General features: G+C 39.6%; 1 protein-coding gene across 1 annotated transcript in view; it reads left to right on the plus strand.

The window, feature by feature from the left end:
- The window catches only part of LOC107106401 (dedicator of cytokinesis protein 1-like), a 69482-nt gene that overhangs the window by 29361 nt on the left and 17340 nt on the right, over window positions 1-22781 (plus strand). The window contains exons 13-17 of the mRNA XM_015406533.1: window positions 596-696; window positions 5614-5739; window positions 7823-7931; window positions 18347-18417; window positions 20335-20441. Of these exons, the coding sequence (XP_015262019.1) occupies window positions 596-696; window positions 5614-5739; window positions 7823-7931; window positions 18347-18417; window positions 20335-20441 (514 nt within the window). The remainder of the gene's footprint in view (window positions 1-595; window positions 697-5613; window positions 5740-7822; window positions 7932-18346; window positions 18418-20334; window positions 20442-22781) is intronic.

The raw sequence follows: 22781 nt of genomic DNA on the forward strand, positions 1-22781 counted from the left end.
CTCTCCCTCCCTCTCTCTCGCCCCCCCTCCCACCCTCCCCACACACACACACACACATACACACACACACACGAGACAGAAAAGGTGAGCTTGTTCTGTTTCCCCTTCTCACTATACAACTGGTGCAGCTTTTAAGACTGGGGAATCCTTTGAACTTGCCAATAAACTTTCCTGGAGTCCAGTGGGGCAGGGAAAGTGGGGGAGATCCCAGACCATCATCTTTTTCCATTGGCAGTTTGCAGTGTCCAAGCAAGGACTGCAGGAAGTCTTTACCTTTATCTCAGCAAAGACAATTTCCAATATCCATATTCTGAAATAGGTTGTACATTCCACAAGAAATTTGCAGTGGCATCCATCTTCAGTACTGCTACTCTTAAAACAAAGAGATTAATCAGCTGCTTCCTAGAAGTCCAGCCTGTAAAGCCCACAATATGATTGCATTGCTAGTTTAACTGCCTGTCAAAATTCTGTTTGGCCATTTTCCCTTTGAATAGAATTAATGCAAATGAGGTCGCTTTCACAGTTTCTTTCACCCTGGATCCCTTTTTAAGTACCACATTTTCAAGATGTCTGGATGTTCTTTCATATTGGATAGGTATTCATCATTGGATTGATTGCAGACCGGAAGTTCCAGCATTTTAATCCTGTTTTGGAAACCTACATAAAGAAACATTTCAGTGCTACCTTGGCATACACGTAAGTATAATATTTTGACCCAGAAATAATGTCCTGAATACTGGGTATATTGAGAAGTCATTATTGTTAGGGCTGTTCTCGTTAGATTTATCTGCTCAGAATGGATTCCAAAGCTATTAGATGGGGTATCTTGAAGGCATGCCAAGGCTGAATTGAGTTGATCTTGGTAATTGTCTGACAAAGGCTGTTTCTCAGCAGCAGTAAGTACAGGTTCACTTTATAAGCAGGGACTGAGGAGGCTGAAGGGAGAGATGAGAAAAGCATCATTGTGTTAATGCTAACAAGTCATACCTTCACGAAAAGGCAGTCTTCTGAGTCTGTTCCATGATTTAGTTTTCCTTCAGGGATATTTTTCCATGATTTACTTTCCATCCCCCAAAATGGTGAGAGCCATTTTTTTGTCATTAGCATTGGCTACATTTGGTAATCAGGTTAATGTATTTATTCTCTGATTTTTAAGCATGTTAAGGACCCAAGATTTGTCATTAAAATGGCTAGTTTTCTGTTTAATATTCTGTAAGGTGAAATAAGATTTGTTATTTTTTTAATGTAGATTATTGTTAACAGAATGTCACACTGAAGGTATGAAGTAAGGTCTCTTGTGAGGTGTGTGCCATTTTAACCCACTGATACTATTCCAGATTATCCCAAAATAATGTTTGTCTACTTACCTGGCAAGAAATAGGAGGAAGGGCTGTAGTTTGGGAATGCTGTGACTTCGTGACACAGCACATGCCTTGGATGCAGAAGGTACCGCATTCAACCTCAGGCATAAGCTGGACTAGGAAACCTAGGTTTGAATTCCTACTCTGCCATAAAGGCTAATTGGTTCAGCCTAACCAGTTTGGTGTAGTGGTTAAGAGTGTGGACTCTAATCTGGGAGAACCAGGTTTGATTCCCCACTCCTTCACATGCAGCTGCTGGAGTAACCTTGGGTCTGTCACAAATTCTCTCAAATCTGTTCTCTCTAGAGCAGTTCTTGAAGAGCTCTCTCAGCCCCACCTACCTCACAGGGTATCTGTTGTGTGGTGTGATGGTTTGCAATCCGTCACATGGGGAGAGCAAGGGAAAGGAGATTGTAAACTGCTTTGAGACTCCAAGTGAAGGGCGGAGTATAAATCCAGTCTCCTCCTCTTCTTCTCATAGGGTATTTGATGTAAGGAGAAAATGGAGGAGAGAAAAATGATGTAAGCTATTTGGGGGCCCCACCGGGGAGAAAAGTGGCAAATAAATATGTCCAATTAAAGCATCCCATGTAGCAGGTTTTGGAACAGCCTGAGATCCTGGAGAGGTACTGCCAGTTAGAGCAAATAATACTCAGAAAGATGAACTAGTGATCTGGTAGCTTTACATGATCCTGTGATAATATAAGTTATTATCCATATTTAACAGAATACACAGTAGGGATATTATTTTTTAACAGAGGACTACAGCTTAGTGTTGTAGAACTGCCTTTTTTTGTTACCATGTATGATGGACTGTCAAGGTTTAATGCCTAATAGAGTCTGAGAACCTTTGAGTGACAGGCTGTTCTAACTGAATTCTGTTCAGAGAGTCAGTTAAGGAATGACAGTTGGAGACTGACAGTTGAAGAAGAGACAGATAAGCACTGGCTGTGGACTGGGAAGGAGGCTAAGAGAGTGAGTGGATCAAGGAGGATCCTCATTCAAGCCAAGTAAGGGAAATAGCTTATAGTAAAGAGAAGTGATCCCTACCCCGTTAAGAAGGGAAATAGCTCTTAAAGAAATGTGTGATCCATGGTGTGTGTATAAAGAAGGAATTTGGGAACTTGTTTGTATGTCCCTGCCTTCTAAACTTCATGTGTCGGTGAAATTCAGAAACCTGTGCTTGTGTGTTTAAGCAGAAACTGAAAAGAAATCCTCTCTCCTCAAAGTTTTAAATACTTTGTTGAGTAGAAGAAACACTTGTTGGCAACAAATTATCTGGTGTTTGTGTGAATACAAAGTTACCTGTTTTATTATCTGTTCACCTCATACATCCTACACCTGATTCCACCTGACCTTTTCTCCTCCAAATTAAATAAAACATTTTGTTTATTTTGAATTTTCAAAAGCCTCTTGTGTGCTATTTCAAAAGCAGAATAAACGAAGGTGATTTCGTCTCTTCCCTCATTTCTCTGAGCTGGGCCAGCATAAATAAAATGAAATAAAGCAAATGGTTGGGACAGCCATAGACAAATAAATAAGAAAACTGATAAAGGGGCTGCTCAGCAAGAAAGAAGACAGAAGGGAAAATTCTGCGTGTGAGGGAGGGAAGAGGGCAAGATCACCATATCATTAAAAATTGGGTTTCTTTAAAAAAATGCAGTGTCTGTCTTAAGAGTATATGAGTAGTTCAGGGCTCCCGAAAGCCATCATAGGTTTTGCAGTACAGTAGAAGCTGGGCCTGTGGAATAATTTAATTGAATCTGTAGTGTGTATTCTATTCTTGTAAGTTAAAGGAAAGTCATTATTTTTCAAGACTAAAAACAAATCTTAATTGTGCAGTACTTAAATTAAAACACCCTAAAATGAACACACATTCCACCGTGATTTATGGCTTTGCGTACTCTGATGTGTGAGAAGACTATCTGATTGAAGTTTAGTACATGCAAAGGGAGCAACATAAGAAACCTTATATACCTTTAGAACCTCTTTTCTGGTTAAAGAAAATGCTACTATCATGGTTGAGATATCGCAGCAGTGATAAAATTGTTATTTGTCCTTAAATTTAATGTATTTAGATACCTAAAGTGTATGTAAAATAGGTGGGTTATGCATTACTTATATTTTGAAGTACACGAGATGTAGGATTTTATAAACATAACTTACTGCAATGAAAGGAAAGAGTAAAAAAATCTGACAAAGTTTTTTGTTTAGTATCTTGAGAGCTGCTATAAATGTTTGGCCATAATGAATGCTGGATGCATACAGATAAACAGGAGCACAGGCATACATGCAACAGTGGCATTTCCTATGTAACATGCATAGTTGCCTTTAGAAAGTACTGTTTATTTTAAATTTGATTACAAAGTATATAAAGCTATTAGTAACCACTGCTAAGTTTGTGTATTAAGCATTTCATCAATATTTAATGTCATCCCTATTAACTCTACGCATAGTAAATCTACAAACAGAACAGGGATATAAATCAAATCTTAATCTTCTCTAATATAATTTGCAATTTAATTGATTTAGGTCTTTGCAACACTTTGAACCCACATTTACCTGGCAAGGAACTGTAAATGGAAGAGGGAAAAAATAATTGACTTTGTAGATGGTCTGATTAGAGGTCACTCACACTTTTCTTTCCAATTGGTCTTTCTGTTATCACACAATCATACAAAACTGTAGACAGAGTTTTCACATGTAACAGGTTAGTATCTGTTTTTTAAAAAGGGTATACACAGAAATATGATTCATTTTAGTGAAGCAATATTTACTTCATGACGCATATTTAATTGGTTACAGTGCACTCAGTACAGTGGGGAAGATCACCATACACACCTCCATAGAAGAAGGGAGAAGCTATTCTCTCCCCCCCCCCATTCTATATGTCTGGCTTGTCATAACTGAGGCACCTTACAAATAAAAACCACAAAAATGTGTTAAAAAATAAAAACAAGCCATTAAACATAAGCATAATAAAAGCTATTTATTTATAAAACAGAAGCAGGCCATAAAAAGATGGTAAGATAAAACCACCAATTAAAAGCCTGGGTAAAAAAATGTGTTTTAGCTTGGCACCTAAATAGGGTTGCCAACTGGACTTACCCCTCGCGGCGGGGGAGCCTCGCCGCGGTCCGGGAGCTGTTGCTTCGCGCGCGTGTGCTGGCAGCACATCACCAGAAGTGACGTGCGACGTTGCTGACGTTGGGGGTGTGGCCGAGCTCATCAGCAACGTGGCGTGACGCAGCTTCTGGGACAGGGTTCCCCCCGGGGCCCAATTCCGCCGCAGGAAATTGGGCCTCCGAAGCAGGGGATTCCCTGCCCCCCGGGCCCATTTGGCAACCCTACACCTAAAAGAAAGTAAAGTAGGTGCCAGGCAAGCCTTACAGGGAAGGGTGTTTCAAAGGTGAAGGGCTACCACAGAAAAGCCTCTGTCTCTAATTGATACCTGCGTCACCTCTGAAGGAGGGGGCACAGAGAGCAGGGCTTGACAGGCACATCTTTGTGGGCTTTGGGCTTTCCTTTTAAGTGGCTTATGGTAGCTGTTTGAAAAATGCAGGCCTGAGACTCCTTTTGAGCATGCAGAACTACTTGCCTCTTTCTTTGGATCCCACCCTTTCTGTTCTGGATTGCATCCATTGTGCATCACTTTCTTATTTCAGAATGTGTGATTTATTAATTTGCCAGTAACCTTTAAAAATCTTTCCACACAAAGACCTGAATGTATTCTTTTAAATCTATGGTCTACAAAAAACATAACTTCTTCTAAGAAATCATTAATTACCATTTTATTGACTGCAGCAAAAACATCAATTGCTCAGTTCTGGAAAGATCCTTCTCCTCCATCGATTCATTTATGGTATTCAAGGGTTTGGGAACATTTTATAATGGACAAGATTTCTACTAGTATAAATGTTCAAGATCCATATAAAGCATATAAGTCTTTTCTTAGCAAATGGAATACTGTATTAGAAAAAGTAGACAAACATCCAATTAGTTATTCAACCTTTGTTAATCACGAATATTATATGATGAAGCTACCATAACTGTGTAAAAATATTATTAGTTTTGTAGTTATAATTGTTTTATATTGGTTTCGCTTTATTTAAGTTATTAATAAATGTCAATTGTTATTCAGTTTATAGTTCAAATGTTAAATCAAAGTTGAATGGTTAGTTGTATATGTTGTAAAGGAAAAAAACTATAAAATAAAAAAAATTGTATTTTTTAAAAAAATCTTTTCACACAGAAAACTGACAAAAGTTTTAAGAACCTATGTGGATAACGCTGGTGTCACTGAACAACTATTTAAAGCTATGAAGTCTTTGGAATACATCTTCAAATTTATTGTACGGTCGAGAATTTTATTCAACCAGTAAGTATCCTGTTCTTGGTGATACCACATCTTTTAAATGCCTCAGTTTTTGTAATAAAGATTGTTAACAGTAGACATTGGGTTGGATCAAGCAGAAGAGTTCACAAAAGGAATTGGCCTTGTGGATCTTTCCCCACCTTCTTCTCTCATAAGCAGCCTTCTCTCTGTCCTAAAAATCCTCTCTGAGGATTGGGAGAGCACCACAAGCAAAATGTTATGCAGGATGAGGTGCTGCAACAGCGAGGGGAAACTGGGTCACAGCTCCCCCCCCTTCTGCTTACATCCAGTATCACTGGAGGAGAAAGAGGAGGAGGTGATTTACCTGGTTTCTCCAATCTCATGTTTGGATCAAGCAGGAGGCTACTTGAGGAAGGGAAGGGAGAGAAAGATCTTCCCCATCGATGAACTCTTCCTCTGAATCCAGCACATTGAAATAAACGATTGTCTGGGGCATACTGAAAATCCTACCTTTTTATTATTCTCTAATTAAATGAACAATGACTGTTTTGCAGTTCACTGTGTATTTCCTGCTGGTTAATTATTAATTCATTTTGTGTTACCGTTGACTCTGGAAAGGCAGTGTGTCTGAATAATTAGGTGAAGTCTCCAAAGTTAATGATACAATATTTTCTTATTCTTAAACTTACAATCCTACTTGATAATGGAGATGCTTAAGAAATATTGAATCTGCCATAGAGTTGAAACACAAACAGTAGATAATCTCTTGGCTATAATGAAAATGCTTAGTCAAGGTTATATTAGAAGTTAAGGTCAATTTTTAAAATCTATTTGGGAATATAGGAGACAATAATTGAAGCTATTTTCCATTGTGTTCAGAGGAATCTGTTGGTGCATTTGAATTAGGACTAATACGTGTTTTATCACAGCACTTATAATGTGCAATTCACTTTATAACTGATTTTTACAAGGTAAAAAAATTACAAGGTAAAAATCCAATTATTTACCCATTGGTAAATTATTTTCTGGAGATTTGAACTTATCTTTCCAAATTCAGCAGTCTGTTTTAGAGACCACATTGGTTTGAATTAGCTTCTTAGAAAATTCGATGTCCTACCAGTGTTTAGTATGTGGCCATTTTGACTTTCTATGTGCATGTGACTGACTCTGCTAAAAAGGGTTTTATTTTAAAAAATCTGGCAGGTAGAATATATTCAATTGACAATTTGTACAACGTAAACTACTCTGGTCCTCATGGGGAAAGAGGTGGGGTATAAATGAAGTAAATAAATACCAATCAGAATATAAAAAATGCACCCTTTGTGCTTTTCATTACAATTTTTCGATTAAGGAAACCATTTCTGTGCCAAAAGTATTCAATACCAGTTCAATAACCCCCCCCTCAGGAGTATATTGGTGAAGGAACCCCCCCCCCAAAAAAACATAATTTCAGCATAAATTACTAATATGTTCTTAATCTTCCCAACTGAGTTTTAAGCAAACTTTCCTTTCCTTTAGTGCTCTTTGTAAGAGAGGTATTTAATAAAGAGTGATATGATGATTACATCTAAAAATAAAAAAATTTTCATTACAATTTTTTGGTTAAAGAAACCATTTCTGGGTCCTCATGGGGAAAGAGGGTATAAATGAAGTAAATAAATACCAATCAGAATATAAAAAATGCACCCTTTGTGCTTTTCATTACAATTTTTTGGTTAAAGAAACCATTTCTGGGTCCTCATGGGGAAAGAGGGTATAAATGAAGTAAATAAATACCAATCAGAATATAAAAAATGCACCCTTTGTGCTTTTCATTACAATTTTTTGGTTAAAGAAATCACAATATGCCTCTGAAAATCATAATGCAGTAGGATCAGTTCAGTCAAGTGTGTGCTGACCAGACCAAGTATTCTGTGTTGAAATGATGGATGCAAAACTCTGGTAATTGAAGATTAATCTTTATGTTTTTACAACTCTTTATATTTCAGTATACTTGCAGAAGGTAATCCATTAAAAACAAACCTGTAATGTTTTGGCTGTCACTGGTCAGAAAACTGTGATGAAATGCTGTATCTTTGTGAGCATAGCGTTCACTCTAATTACGTTTATATTGTTTGTTTTTCAGACTTTATGAAAACAAAGGAGAAGCTGACTTTAGGGAGTCTTTACTTCATCTCTTTAAGTCTATCAATGAGATGATGAGTAGTGTGTCTGATCAGACAGTTATAGTAAAGGTATGATTCTAAAATAAAACTATTTAATGTTTATCTTCTCGCATTGAGGTGCAGTAACATATACCTAGTGTCCTGTACAACATATAATGGTTGAAGAGAATTTTAAGTTTATTGTTTTGCATTTAATTTGAAAAACAATATCTTTAGGAATTTAAGGTAATGGCTGGTTCTAGACAAAATGCATTATTATGGGTAAGAAGCTGGGAAACTTTGGACTCGCATACTTCTTCATCCCTTTGTTTATGACCAGAGTAGTCGATATTTCTGTTTTTGCGGCAAACTGTGTGTTTGAGTTTTCTCTTCAAACTGGGATTAAGATGGAGATTTGAATTTGGATTAGGAAGAGCATAAACCATAGACTGTTGGTTTGGATGTAGAATCAAATTATGTCTTGCCACAGAAGTCAAAGGATCTAATTAGACTGTAGCATGTGAGAGGAGAAGGGAGGTGGAGTACATGAGTTGTGCAATGGTCTTAAAATAATATAGTGGAAAATCATACAAATCATATACGTATCTTGTAGCAAGCCCTGATTCCTGTTGCTTTTCAGAGATTAGTTATTCCACGTAATTTGTGGTAGAAATATGGTTTTGAGGCAGCTCCCTGAACTGGCAGTTGTACAAGTATATCTTTGCTATGCTGTTTTTTACACCAAGGATTGGATGTAGTTTATAAAAGACTCCCTTCCCCAATAACCACCTTAGCAAACAAAAAGGCAAAACTAGCAGAATTACACATGGTTTATTAATATGTTTGTTATTATTGTTCCTAAAATGGTGTAGGTTTGCATGTGTTTAATTATGCATGTTGCTGGTTAGCTTCTTGTCCTCAAGCAATGAGTGGAGCTGTACAAAGTGGATTGCTACCAGTCAGTGGTAGCTGTGCAGCCCTGGACCCAGGCTGAATTAGTGTACATTGTACTAGTATGCAAGGCACTGCTTTCTTTGCTTTGTAAATCTATTTCCTTTACTTACTTGAATTGGCCTTAAACTATGTTGCTGAATGTCTCTAGCATGAGTGAAACAAATCTAATAATGTCTTATCATTGTGCTATTGGTAGAATAATTAGCAACAAACTTAGCATATTTCAAATTCCAGTATTTAGTTACATTTTAATACTTGGAGATATTCATTTTTACAGGGAGAGTGTAATTATTATGAATTCTACTTTTTGACTTGTTACAGTTTCACTCCTCCCCACACTTTCCTCATCATGGTTTTCACATTGTGGTCTGATCTAGGAGCAATTGATGATATGTGAAATTACAGTTCTGTTAATTCAAATCAGCCTAGAAAATAGCCTTTTCATATTCTGTTACAGAGTACCTAGTCATTTAAATAAATGAGAAATTTGTTTCATATAATAACTCTGCCTGTGAACTGTGTCACTTTCATTAAGGAATAATTAACTTTATGGTGGTTGATCTTCCTGTCAGAATATATGTGATTCCTAGAAAGATACAGAAAATGTCCAATGATGAACATGTTGTCTTCATGTAACGGAATGCAAAATAGGGTGTGGTTTGCACACAATGTAGCATCCAGACAAGAGTAAAAGAACATGAAAGACGCTGCAGACTTGGCCAACCTGAAAAATCAGCAGTGGCTGAACATAGCTTCTCAAACAGGACACAGTAACTTATTCCACGACACTGAAATGCTGGACAACACATCCAATTACCATGTCAGATTACACAGGGAAGCCATTGGAATTCATAAACATAAACACAATTTCAACAGGAAGGGAGTTTAAAAATAAATAGGGCATGGTTTCCAGTCCTGAGAAACAAAAAATGCTCTACATCTTACAACAGCACTACAGATAAGATTAGAATTTCAACAGCCAATCCATATGCAAAAGAACCTCCTCAGGAAAGCTCCTCCATTAGCATGTCACAGCCTGGGAAACTCCTACCCCAACTTCCTGAGTAGATATAAATTACCTGCCTACCATTTTTCTTCTCACTTTGACACAGAGAGTACTTCATCTTTGTGTGTTAGACCTCTGAGGATGCCAGTCACAGCCGCTGGCAAAATGTCAGGTACTACAATCCCAAAAGTACGGCCATACAGCTCGGAAAATCTACAACAACTAGTGATGGAAGACTTCATCAGGATTGTTTGTATTGAGGGTTTTTTTTAAAAAAATACTACAAGCACTGCTCTCTCCCTTAAGAAGATCCCCTGCATCTCCTTAAAGCAGCCAGGAAGGACAGTCAAGCACTTAGGCTCTTGGTATTTGCTTTCCAAGGATTATGTCCAAATCCTAGAGCTGCACAAATTGGAAAGCACCCATAAAACTCAAACAACCACAGAGCTGCCTAGAATTACTGGTGTATTAAATATGACAGACAACTCATAAGGCCCTGCTGTATCAAACCAAAGAGCCACCTAGTCCAGCATCTTGTCTTACACAATCCTCTGGATGGTCAACAAGAGGACATAGAAGCTAAGGCCTTTCCCTGATACTGCCTCCTGGCTCTGGGATTCAGAGGCCTAGTGCTCCTCAGTCACTATGGCTAGTAGCCATTGATAGACTTATCCTCCTTGAATCTATCTAGCCCCCTTTTAAAGATGTTCACTACATCCTCCACATTTCCACATTTTAATCACTCTGTGTAAAGTAGCATTTCCTTTTGTCTGTCCTAAATCTACTGCCCATCAGTTTCATTACATGCCCTCAAGTTCTAGCATTTTGGGAGAGGAAGAAAAAGTTACCTTTGTCAACTTTCTCCACCAGCTATCTACTACAACCCCAAGATCTTTTCCCCTCTCAGTCTCAGCAAGCTCAAACCCCATTAGCCTATACTGAAGTTGGGATTTTTTTCAGAAGAGATAGAGGAAATTTAATCTGCAAAATGGTTGGCAAATTGATCACTCACTTCTTAGCAAAGAGACTAGTGGAAATTTATGAGAACCACCCAGTAATTCTTGTGGATTAGTAGCAAAGGTGGTCCCTTCAGAAAATCTGTGATGGACCAAGCTAGCTTTTGTGGATGTGTTCTGAATGATCACCCTTCACTGATGTCAAGCCTAGAATCATAGAATCATAGAGTTGGAAGGGACCTCCAGGGTCATCTAGTCCAACCCCCTGCACAACGCAGGAAATTCACAACTACCTCTCCCCACACCCCCAGTAACCCCTGTTCCATGCCCAGAAGATGGCAAAAAAGGCCTCCAGGATCCAGGCAACTGGCATTTCCCTGGGCATGTAAGAAAGGGTCATGAGAACTAAGCCCTGATGCAACCCTCCCCGCCCTCCTTCTCATGATCTGCTTAAGTTCACAGGATCAGCATTGCTGTCAGATGGCATTCCAGCCACTCCAAAGAAGGAGCACTCACCGCCTCCTGAGGAAGCGTGTTCCACTGAGGAACTGCTCTGTCAGGAAGTTTTCCTAATGTTTAGCTGAAAACTCTTTTGATTTAATTTCAACCTGTTGGTTCTGGTCTGACCTTCTTATACTTGGTGATTGACACGGTTGGGTCTCTTGCTTTTTAGGTGTACCAAAAATACTTCTATAGCAGTGTTGCTAACCATTTAGGAAGGTATTTCTAGCACATTGGTTCCATGCTTTTTCTTTCCAACAGGCTAACCACTTGAACACATAATCCTGCTCATTTTCTCCCTCAAAATTTTGCTCCATTTGGTATTCTTGTTTTATGTGCTCTCACTACTGGAGTCCTTCAGTCTTAGAAGGATAACAGAATCTTTTCATTTCTGTTAACTCACTCATCCCAGTACTGCTTAAAGTACTGCATCTAAAAGTAGTGAAGAGCTAGTTTGATTTATCCTTTTAGTGGGTGATTATGGAAATCCATATTGTCTGTGTGCTGAATAAACCATCACTTTTGCTGTGATGGGAACAGGTTTGTGAACTTTATACTGCTGTACAAGTATGTTACTAATTCTAATTAAAAATGTTAAGAAGTCAACAAACTGCTTAATTGTTGGTAATTGTTCCTGATGTTGCATTGGTATCTGATGATTGTTGCTTGAAATTAATATCCCTGTACTCTTGTATATCAGCATCTGGGAATAGCCAAGGTAGTAATGATGCCACTAATCATGCAGAATCTCATTTCAACTACAGCTTGCAAACAGAGTAAAGGTTACATTCTTGGCTTAGCTTTCGTAAGAATTAGTATCGACCTTGTGCTATGTTAATGGGCTTTCTGATTAAACCAATTTAGACCCATTTGCCTTCCTTTGTTCTTTCAAGCTATATTATATTTTAATAAGATCTGAGGCATTAAATGTAGATTTTTCTGTATTTGTGGATTTGTTTTGAAGAACTGAGGTCCAATTTTTGCTTCATATTAGAATTACTGAAAAACTAGTTAAATTAAGAAAACATTAAGGAAAGCTGCTATTTATTTTAATCAATATAAAAGAATATTCATTACAAATATCATAGAAATATAAAATATTTAAACCAAGGGGGATTGCCTTAAGCCAGTTGTAAAGGGAAATACTATTCAGTATGCCTTCTGATAAATCTTTCCATCCATAATACAGTAAAAGCTTTGTTATCTGGGGTGATTATCCAGAATGCTGAGTTAATCATAATTGCCAGAAGGCAGGCTCCTCAGCTGCCATACCACTGCTTTTTGGGCCCATGTGCCCCACTCTCACCTTTCTGGCAGGCCAGCTTGATGCTTCTGAATATTGCTTCCAGTTGGTGCTGCCAGCTGACATCATTCTCAGGTGCCTCCTTCCTCTCAGTCTGTTTTGAGCTGTCTCAGCTTCAGAGCCCTTAGGCAGCTGGTCCACTTCTTGAATGCTATGCTGGATGGCTGGGTGTTGGAAATGGTTGGGTCCCTCTAGGCATGGGGGCTATCTCCACAGTGTTCCCTTTTAACTCATCAAGCGGCCTTATACTGAATCAGACTATCGGTCCATCAAGTCAGTATTGTCTACTTAGAGTGCCAGTGGCTTTCTAATATCCCATATAGAGATCTTTCACATCACCTGCCACCAGCTGGAGATGCTGGGGATTGAACCTGGGACCTTCTGCATGCTAAGCAGATGTTCTACCACTGGGCCACAGCCCCTCCCCTAATGGAATGGGGCTCGATCAATGCAGATTCCTGTGTGTAAAGGCTGAAGCAGGACAGTATGCTTGAGTATCCAGGACATTTGCTTGATTGGAAACCCTTATTCTCACTGTGAAGAGCAGGGCATCTTAGTATGGGTGATTCCCACCAATCAGTCAAGGAGGCAGGTCTTAATTCCAAACTTTTTATCTCCAGTGTGTGTGTGGGGGTATGTGTCACCCTACTCCCTCAGTTCATTTCCTGCCTAGAAGAGGAGAGAAGGCTATTAGAGGAGCTTGGCTAAAACCTTCCCTCTGTCCGCTAATTGTAATTATTTCTTCCTAATTTTAACCCTGAAATTTGATCCTGTATCTTCAATCAATAATTCAGTGCTTTCCCTACTATCTGCCTTCCTTGCCCTTTCTCAAGAGGAGAAAAAAAGGGAAAATGAAAATAAAAGCCCCAAAGCCTTAACACGGCAACAACAGAGGCCAAAGTCAACAATGGGCAAATACAGCTGTGGACAGCTTATTCTTCTCTCTGGAAGACAGAGGTTCCTTTCAAAGGTGGGAAGCTGGAATCAGCTCCTCCCTTTGCCTTGGACACAGCTGCTGTGATACCGCTGCAGATATATGGTAGGAAACATAGGCAAGGCTTAGGAGAACAGTGCAGGATGCCAAGGCCAAGTGCTGGGATGGTCTAGGGGGAAAGAAGAGGATCTTTTTTTGACAGAGAAATACCTCCATCAAAAGGGAGCATAACAGCACTGGATTGCTGATGGCATCTGCTGCAGGCCATTCTGGCATATATCTCAGAGGCACAGGAGGTACACTGTGGAGAGAATTTAAAAACTCAGGGACTTCACATTACCTTACTGACTGTCGCCACCTATCCGTAGCCAGACAGCTCTGTAGAGCAAGGCAAAAGAATTTGCTTTGCTATTGGCAGGTGCAGCGCCAGGATCTTCTAGAAGGCATAGTGGAAGAAAGTCTCATGTTCTTCCCTTCTCCTGCTCCACACTTTTTTCTCTTTGGGTGGGAAAACACTAAGAGCTGGCATGGGGCCAGGGCTGCAATCTGCAAGTCAGCATATCTGTGCCTCCATGAAATCTTAGGCAATAGTCCTCTAAACTGCCAAACAGTGGAATCCTGGCTTTTCCTGTATGAAAAGCTGCTTTTGAAACTTCTCAAAAGCAGTTTGTCATGAATTATGATAGCTTCTGTTGGAAAAGCAAATTTCAGGTCCCTTTGCTATGTGAACTTGGGTCTGAAGTTCCTTAAATTCAGACTTAATTTAACAATTTTTAATGTGATCACAGAATATTAAGCAAGGGCTCCTTGATTTAATTTAGAAGCCATTAAAATTAGCATATTTATTTAAAACCCTAATGCATGTTTAACAGAATTTATAATGTATCTCAAAGAACCATCACTGTTGACAGTGGAGTATCAAGTTCAATAATTCTCTGGAAAGAGATAACCTAGATATGCTGGAAATCTGCTGTTAGATTGCTTAACCTTCATGCTTTGCCTTTAAAGTGTGTGTGTTCTTGGAAGTGATGAACCATGCTGTGACATTTTAAAATGATTTCTCCAAACATTTCACAAAACATGTTGCTGCAGGAGTACATGTGAATAAATTTATTAAATTTATATCCCACTCCCTCTCCCCTGAACAGTACTCAGGGTGGCTAAAATAACCCAATAAAAACAAAGATACAATAAATAAACCTTAAAAATATAAAATGATTAAAATATGTCCACTATCAAGCAAATTTCCAATATGATAATCAGAGGCCCCGTTCACACGGAGCATTTGCCACACTAAAGATACGGATGATAGGCAAATTTTCCGGGCGCGATCACACGGCAACATCTGGGAAGCGTAGTTCTCTTGTGGCTAACCTGTGGCTTCCCGCCGAAGATGCGGAGTAAAAAACTAGTACTTACGATGTACTGGTTTCCAGAAAACACGGGGCAAGGGTGGGCGTCTGATCGCGTTTCCGCTGAAATCTTGTGGCATCCGGCGCCCGCCCATGTCCCCTTGCAAACCGGATGTGGTTTTTTTAAAGTCCCCACAGGATGCACACAAACGATCATGCACATGCGCAAACTTCAGTGAGACAAACAAAAAATCCTGTTTGCCACAGAAGCGGCGTGGCGCAGTTGCTGGTGTGAATGCGCCGTGCTGCTTCTTTGCCACGCTGCAGACTAGCCGTCTGATCGGCACCTAATGCCTAACCACAGGACCTTGACAGGACGTCCGATCGGGCTGTCGCACGTTACTTTGTTCTGGGGCAAAAAGCCACGCTTCCCCACCCCCGCATTTTCCGGCCCGTGTGACCGGGGCCAGAGTCTGTTTTCTTAGTGTGAAAGTTATTTCAAGTTATATTGCCAAGTAATATTTTGCAAGGGGTTGTGGTGGCTCAAGTGGTTAAGATGCTGAACTGCAGACGGAAAGGTCAGTAGTTCGGCAGTTTGAGACCTGAGTGCCGCAAGACGGAGTGAGCTCCCATCTCTGGTCCCAGCTCCTGCCAACCTAGCAGTTCGAAAGCAAGAAATTGCAAGTAGATAAATAGGTACTGCTTCGGTGGGAAGGTAACAGCATTCCGTGTGCCTTGGCATCTAGTCATGCCAGCCACATGACCACAGAAATGTCGCTGGACAGTGCTGGCTCTTCGGCTTGAAAACAGAGATGAGCACCGCATCCCTAGAGTCGGATTCGACTGGCTTTCAAGGAAGGGAAACCTTTACCTTTACCTTAATATTTTGCAAATATATAACACCTTGGCAGTAAAGCACAATTTCTCAAGCTTTGTTTAGGCTCTTAGGAAGTTTCTTACCATGGAATCTGTTTTGTTCCTTAAGTTAAAAAATGCTGGAATTTATGTTATAATCGTTATTATCTATGATTTCCTGGAACATTTTCCCATTTCCACCTGGGCCTTCACATCTCCAGTTAAAACAGAATATATTTTCTTGTGTCATTTAATTACTATATTTATTACCCTACCCCAATGCTGCCTCTAAGCTGTGGAGTCTTGTGAGGAAAAATTCTACTCTGTGAACTACTGGCATTAAAGTTGTGAGCGAGCGATTTGGCTACTGCATAAATTAGTTTGCTCAGTTCATATTTTCAAAATAGAACTGAAATGGCATGGTCATTCCTCAGATAAGAATAATAAAACTAGATGTTTTCAGAACTGGTGTTTGAAGTGACTATTAACAGATACAGTAATTAAGAGCAGTGAGTGTGACTGTTTTGGGTGTTGAGCCTAAAGCACAATTTAACAGTAAGGTGTTTTTTAACTCATCAAGCTTGAAGTGAACTTTCATTGGACTAAACTGGCATGGTGAGGGTATGAACTATTATTTCTTAAACATGTCTGTTAGATATATGAGTATTTGACTATCAGGCAGACTATTCTTGTAGAAACTACTTCCTTGTAGTCAAAAAGAATCCCTTAGTGTTTCTCAAGTTAGTGAATCTAAGTGTGTTCTGATGTATTGAAAAAGGCTATAATGGCCCCTGCCACACGGGCAGGAAACTGCAGAGGAGAAGTGTGGCTATTTGCCCCGGGGCAAACTAACATGCAGTAAAGCGATCAGACCTACTGTGGAGGTTCTGTGGAGGTACTGTGGAGGTTCCATGGCAAGGGAGAGGTGCCGATCACAACACACGCCTGCGCGCAATGAAGAAGCGTGCGGCGCGGCGAACTGGTTTTCTTTTTTTGTGTACACTACGAATGCGCATGCTCCGTTGGGTGCGTGTGCGCATCCACGGAGACGTGGGGGAAAAAAACCCCTTTTCCGCAAGGGGACATGGGCGGGCGCCGGATACCACCGGAAACGCAATCAGACGCCCGCCCTTGCCCCGCAGTTTCTGGAAACTAGTACCTCCAAGGTACTAGTTTTTTGCTGCGCTTTTTCGGCAGGAAGCCTCAGTTGTGCCACAGAAGCACTACGTTTCCCAGATGTGCTGGTGAGATCGCGACCGGAAACTCCGCTTGTCTTCCGTATCTCTTGCGTGGCTAATGTTGCGTGTGACCGCAGCCAAAATTGGACTATCTTATGTGGAATGCTTGGTTCTTTTTATAAAGAGAAAATGGCTATATTTATGAGTTGTGTGAATTTCTCCTTTATTATTTGCTAACAAAATCAGCTTAATAGGCATCATCTAGAAAAATATGTAAATTAATAATCACCTCATACATTATTCAAGGAAAAGCTTATTTTGTATCATTGATAGCTCTTATCTTATATAAAGATATGCTAATGGATTTAATTAAAATAATTATACTGAATAATATACCCTGAACTTTACCCTAAAATAGTCCTTATTACTCTCCATAGTTATATTTTTACTCACAAAGTTTGATGGCTAACGGATAATAAAACTTAGGTCACTCAGTAGCCCATATGCAGAACTGAGTTGGCTCTCGTAATGAACTAATTTCCTGTCAGGGAGATACATAAGCTAAAGTCACTCTAGCTGGGATCATAAGAAAAATCTAAATTAGTATAGCCAGCATAAGACCATCACATACTTGTGAAAGTGGGATATCTACAACAGAACAGACAGAGGCAAACATGCTGTCCACAGGCTATAGGCCTGCACTTGTAACCTTCTGGGCAAGGTATGATGTTGCAAGAGGAAATAAATTATCATCAAGAAAGGTTTCCTCACATTTGTAATACATGATATTGGGCAGAGAATCAAATAATTCTACTGGGCAGAGAGGGCAAAAATAAGGCAAATAGCCTTCTTGAATAGATCTGTATTGCTTTCTTCTCATGTATATCCTTCCTCATCTAACCATTAATAACATAAATGCAAACATTTGGTATCATGGGACTGTACAATTCCTATAGCTTATAGACATATAGGAGGGATCATGATTTGCCATCCATACTGGACACCTTAGATTAAGTCCCTTTCTCCTTCCCACATGTGTTTTGAACATAGTTATTCTTGCACATGAGATTTGGGTGGGTTGTTGTGTTTTGAACATAGTTATTCTTGCACAAGAGATCTGTTAGCTTGCAAGGAAAAAAATTGCTTTGTCTTATGTTTACACTGAGGCATTTTTTGCCTTGATGGCTTTTACTCTGGGTATTGATAGCGGTATTAAGGGTGAGAGAAAAGGTGTGAGCAGAGATACTCAAGGCTGTTGTGGTTTAGGAATGGTTGTGTTGTAAAAGTCTGTTTTGAAAATGGTGAGAAGTGGATTGGAGGTAGTTTCCGGCATGAGTAGCATGGCAGCAAGCACATAAGTGTAAAGAAAGAAGGAGCCAAGAGGATTAAATATTGTTACCTTAAATATTGAATTCAGTTGTATGTGTATGTGATCACAACACTACTACGTTTATTTTCAATTCCAGGGAGCTGCACTTAAATATTTGCCTACTATTGTGAATGATGTGAAACTTGTGTTTGATCCAAAAGAACTTAGGTAAGTGTTACCTATATAAAGTAGAGTCTAAAAGTTTGTTGTGGTTCTTAGCTTTGCTTCTTACTTTATAATATTTCATTTTTTAAAAATGTGCATAGAGAATGTATACTATGTATATTTCATTGCTTCAGGGGAAATCTGGCACCCAAGATTAACTATATTCACTTGTTATATATTATAGATCCTGAAAGCGTATAGAATGCATATATATATCACTTTTAGAGTAGATATTTTCCCCAGACAAATGTTTTTGACCTCAATAGATTATACAGTGAGATGTCAAAGATCATAAGTTATTGAGGCTTCAGAATCTTAATAGTCATTCATATTTTTCATAGTATAATGCATCTTAGTTATGAATATACTTTTCATTACGAATATTCTGATCTTTGTTTATTCCCTGAACTGATACCAAGTCAGTGCTGGTATTCTTTTTAAATAGTCAGAATAGTCATGAGAGAATAATATTTTCCTCCTTTCATTCTGGAAATGTTTATACAGTTATTAGGAGATAAATCTAAAACTTAATTTAAAAGCAAAGAAAAGCACATCTGAGTAATCAAGACAGTTCTCTGAGATCTGCTTTAAAAGATTTCTGTAAAGAATTGGGGGAAAAAAAGGAAGAAGATAATGTTGGACAGCTCTTCAAAAACTAGATTACCCGTAGAGGATTACAGTAGTAACAATAACATCTTTTTGTTGTTTTATTGTTGTTAATATAATAGTATTGTTAAATTTGGTATGAAATCTTCAGTGACTTACATAAAAGTTATTTGATTTTGGTACTAGTTAGGAGAAACTCATAGTCACGAAGAAGCGTCTGACATCCCCAGAGTGACCCAAAAACAGTGAGCATGGGGTGTGGTCAAATTATTGAGATTTCTTGAACAAAAAATGCCTCAGAGTGAAACTGAGATTTGGTGTCTTTTTACTGTGTACTCGATCCAGTTAGATGGGCACTTGACATTCAATGGTATCAGATAACTTAAGTCATCAGGTGGCCTTTAAGAGTCTCACATGATCCAGACAGTTAAACTACAGAAGGTTATTTAGGTGGGGTTTGGGTATAGTTAGAAGGTGGATAAGGGATGTTAAAAAATTAAACTAAAGTCTGGGAACAGTGAGGAGTTTTGATCCTAACTGCTGGGCTTCAGCCAGGCTAGAAGAATATGTTAATACTGAAACTGCAGTCTTGTTAGATCCTTTTCTATATAGCTGGCTAGGAAGGAGATGAGGCACATAAAAACAGGATATCTCCAGGACAAGCTTCATGGTGTAAAAAAAAAGTCTTCACCGCTAAATTTATGTTTACACAAGTAGGGGTCCTGTTATTTTAGAAGCTGTTCAGGCTTGTTATCCCATATTAACAATCTTGCTTCTAGGTTTTAAAGGCATGCTGACATTGTTGCTTAAAATCCCCTAGTAACACCATAGAATTCCAGCAAGCTAGAGGGATTAAAGAATCTTCTCTGGCTGGGTACCTTGATATTCTAGCATTCTTCCCCCTTATTTTAGGTAAACATTAAATTTACCTTTCAGCTATGTAAACAGATTTTATATTACAGCAAGTTAAGTAGCGATCTTTCCCACATAAGTGGTCATATCAATGCTGAGATTTATGGCATATTCAGTTTCCATGCTAAATGGACTAGGTAAGAGCAAAATATTGTCACTGTACTTTGAACAAAGTATTGCAAATTTGAGGAATTCTGGGACATGCAGACAAGGTGGGATTACATGAAACTGGACACATTTATTAATGGGTTTTTAATTCGTTATTTGAAAACTCCCTACATATACTCATATATTCTTTAATTCAAAGTTCAAAATTATTTAATACAAATCTCTAGCTCTTTCTTTGCTGCACACACCTAAAAACTGTCTTTTCTTTTTCTTTCTTCCTTTCCTTTTTACTAGCAAACTATTTACAGATTTTATATTGAACGTTCCAGTGGGCCGTCTCACAATTCAGAAGCTGTACTGTTTGATTGAAATAGTTCACAGCGACCTTTTCACACAGCATGGTAAGGAAAAATCAAAGAATCTTTAAAGAATCATTAAATTGTCACACTTTTGTTATCTGCCAGTCTTTGTCAATGTGAGTTGTGACTCACTGCATATAGTATTTGAGCTTGTAGCCAATAAAAACCACTGTATTACTACTATAAAAAGGTACATGGTTCTATGGGAAAAGTAATACAGAATATTGGATTAATTTTGGGAACTCTGGTTTGGAAAAAGATACACCTGTCTCCATTATTCAGGATTAATACCACATGTATACCAATATTTATTTAAACCATTTAAATTCTTTTGAACTATGGTGCTGGAGAAGACTCTTCAGTCCCTTGGACTGCAAGAAGATCAAATCAGTCAATCCTAAAAGAAATCAACCCTGACTGTTCCCTGGAAGGCCAGATAATGAAACTGAAGCTCAAATACTTTGGCCACTAAATGAGAAGAGAGCACTCACTGGAGAAGACCCTGATGCTGGGAAAGATTGAAGGTCAAAGAAGACGGGACGGCAAAGGATGAGATGGTTAGACAGTGTCATAGATGCAACGAACATGAAATTGAGCCAACTTCAGAGGACGGCGGAAGACAGGAAGGCCTGGCAGGATCTGGTCCATGGGGTCGCGAAGAGTCGGACTCGACTGTGCGACTGAACAACAACAACAACAACAACAAAAGGTATAATCTTAGACGTGGTCTCTGTGCTTCACACCCATGGGATTTAGTGCGCACACGCTGGATCGATCGGTGCTGTAACAAGTTCTTTTAACGGATTTTCGCGCCCAGACCTCGGGCATGCGCAGGAACCCCACCGCGCATGCCCGGAGGGGAGGGCGCGGACATCCCGCCAGTTCCTTTCTTACCACCACATTGGAAAGACCTTTTTCTTCATCGGTCTGATCGGTTCGTGTGTTTTGGCTTTTTGCCTCACGGCTCTTTGGATTTTTCCCTCAGTTTATTCCTTTTCTTCGTTGTTCTTTCAGAAAACTTAAAAAAAAACCCTTTTATTTTGTGCTGAGGGGGGGTTGCCGCTTTACCTCAGTCAGGCCTTCGGACTACCCCCCCTCACCCCTTCTTTCTTCTTTATTTTGGTTTTTATGGAGAAGAAGTTGGGCTTTTTTAATAGGTGCAAGGGTTGCGGTAGTAAACTTGCTCCTCCTGACCGTCATACCCTTTGCATACTTTGTCTCGGAGAGTCTCATCGACCCGAATCCTGTCACCACTGTGCTCGCTTTTCAAACCAGACCCGAAAAAACCAAGCTGCGCGCCCTGCATATGAGACTCGTTACTTTGGTGTACTGTCCCTTCGAATATCTTCCAGGGAGCACCCTTCCACCCTCCGTCGCCCCAAGTCACCATAATGACAGATGCTTCCCTGACGGGATGGGGTGCGCACTCCATGGGCCTATCTGTTGGGGAAAAATGGGATGCGCAGAACAGGAAGCGACATATAAACTTCCTAGAACTGCTGGCAATACTACATGCTGTCACCAGCTTCCTACCTTTAATCAAGGGAAAATGTGTCACGGTCGTCATGGACAACACCATGGCGCTCTCTTATGTCAACAGACAAGGAGGCACTGTTTCCCTACGCTTCTGCAACCTTGCCATACAGTTGTGGGACCTTTGCATCACCAACAACATTTACCTCGTAGCCACTCATATCCCTGGTAACATGAACGTCCAGGCAGATCATCTAAGTTGAGCAGGTCTCAGCCTTGATGAGTGGGAGATGAACCCAACATACCTCCTCCCACTCTTCCGTAGGTGGGGACCTCCCCAAGTCGATGTTTTTACCTCCAGAAACAACAAACAGTGTCCTCTGTTCTGCAGTTGAGGAGGCAGGGACCCACAATATCTGGGAGATGGTCTCCTTTACCCTTGGTCCACGGGACTTCTTTACCTGTTCCCTCCCCTACCTCTGCTTCTGAGAGTGGTCCGCAAAATACTCAGAGACAGCGGTGACTGAATCTTACTAACCCCATAGTGGCCGAGACAACCTTGGTTTTCAACAGTCCTCGAGCTATCAGAAGGAATATACCATCGCTAGGAATGTTATTGCATTTCATTGGAAATCCAAGAAGACGCTGCTATTGAGTGACTGGTTCCTGAAATTGTGGGACTTCTTTTTACAGGACAAAGTTTCCACTAGCATCCTACGATCCGAAAATCAACCTGTTCCTGACAATCTTCAAGAAAAATGGATGCCCCTCTTGGAAGCCTCAGCAGCACATAAAATGGACACCTCCCTGTTTGCCCTGCATAAACACCAGGACTTGCTTTCCTATTTTTAACTGTTTTTTATATTTAATAAAAAATTTTAAAAAAAGAAGAAGAAGAAGGAATATACC

The sequence above is a fragment of the Gekko japonicus genome, unplaced genomic scaffold (assembly GCF_001447785.1).
Source record: "Gekko japonicus isolate JY-2015 unplaced genomic scaffold, Gekko_japonicus_V1.1 scaffold23, whole genome shotgun sequence".
Classification (NCBI taxonomy): domain Eukaryota; kingdom Metazoa; phylum Chordata; class Lepidosauria; order Squamata; family Gekkonidae; genus Gekko; species Gekko japonicus.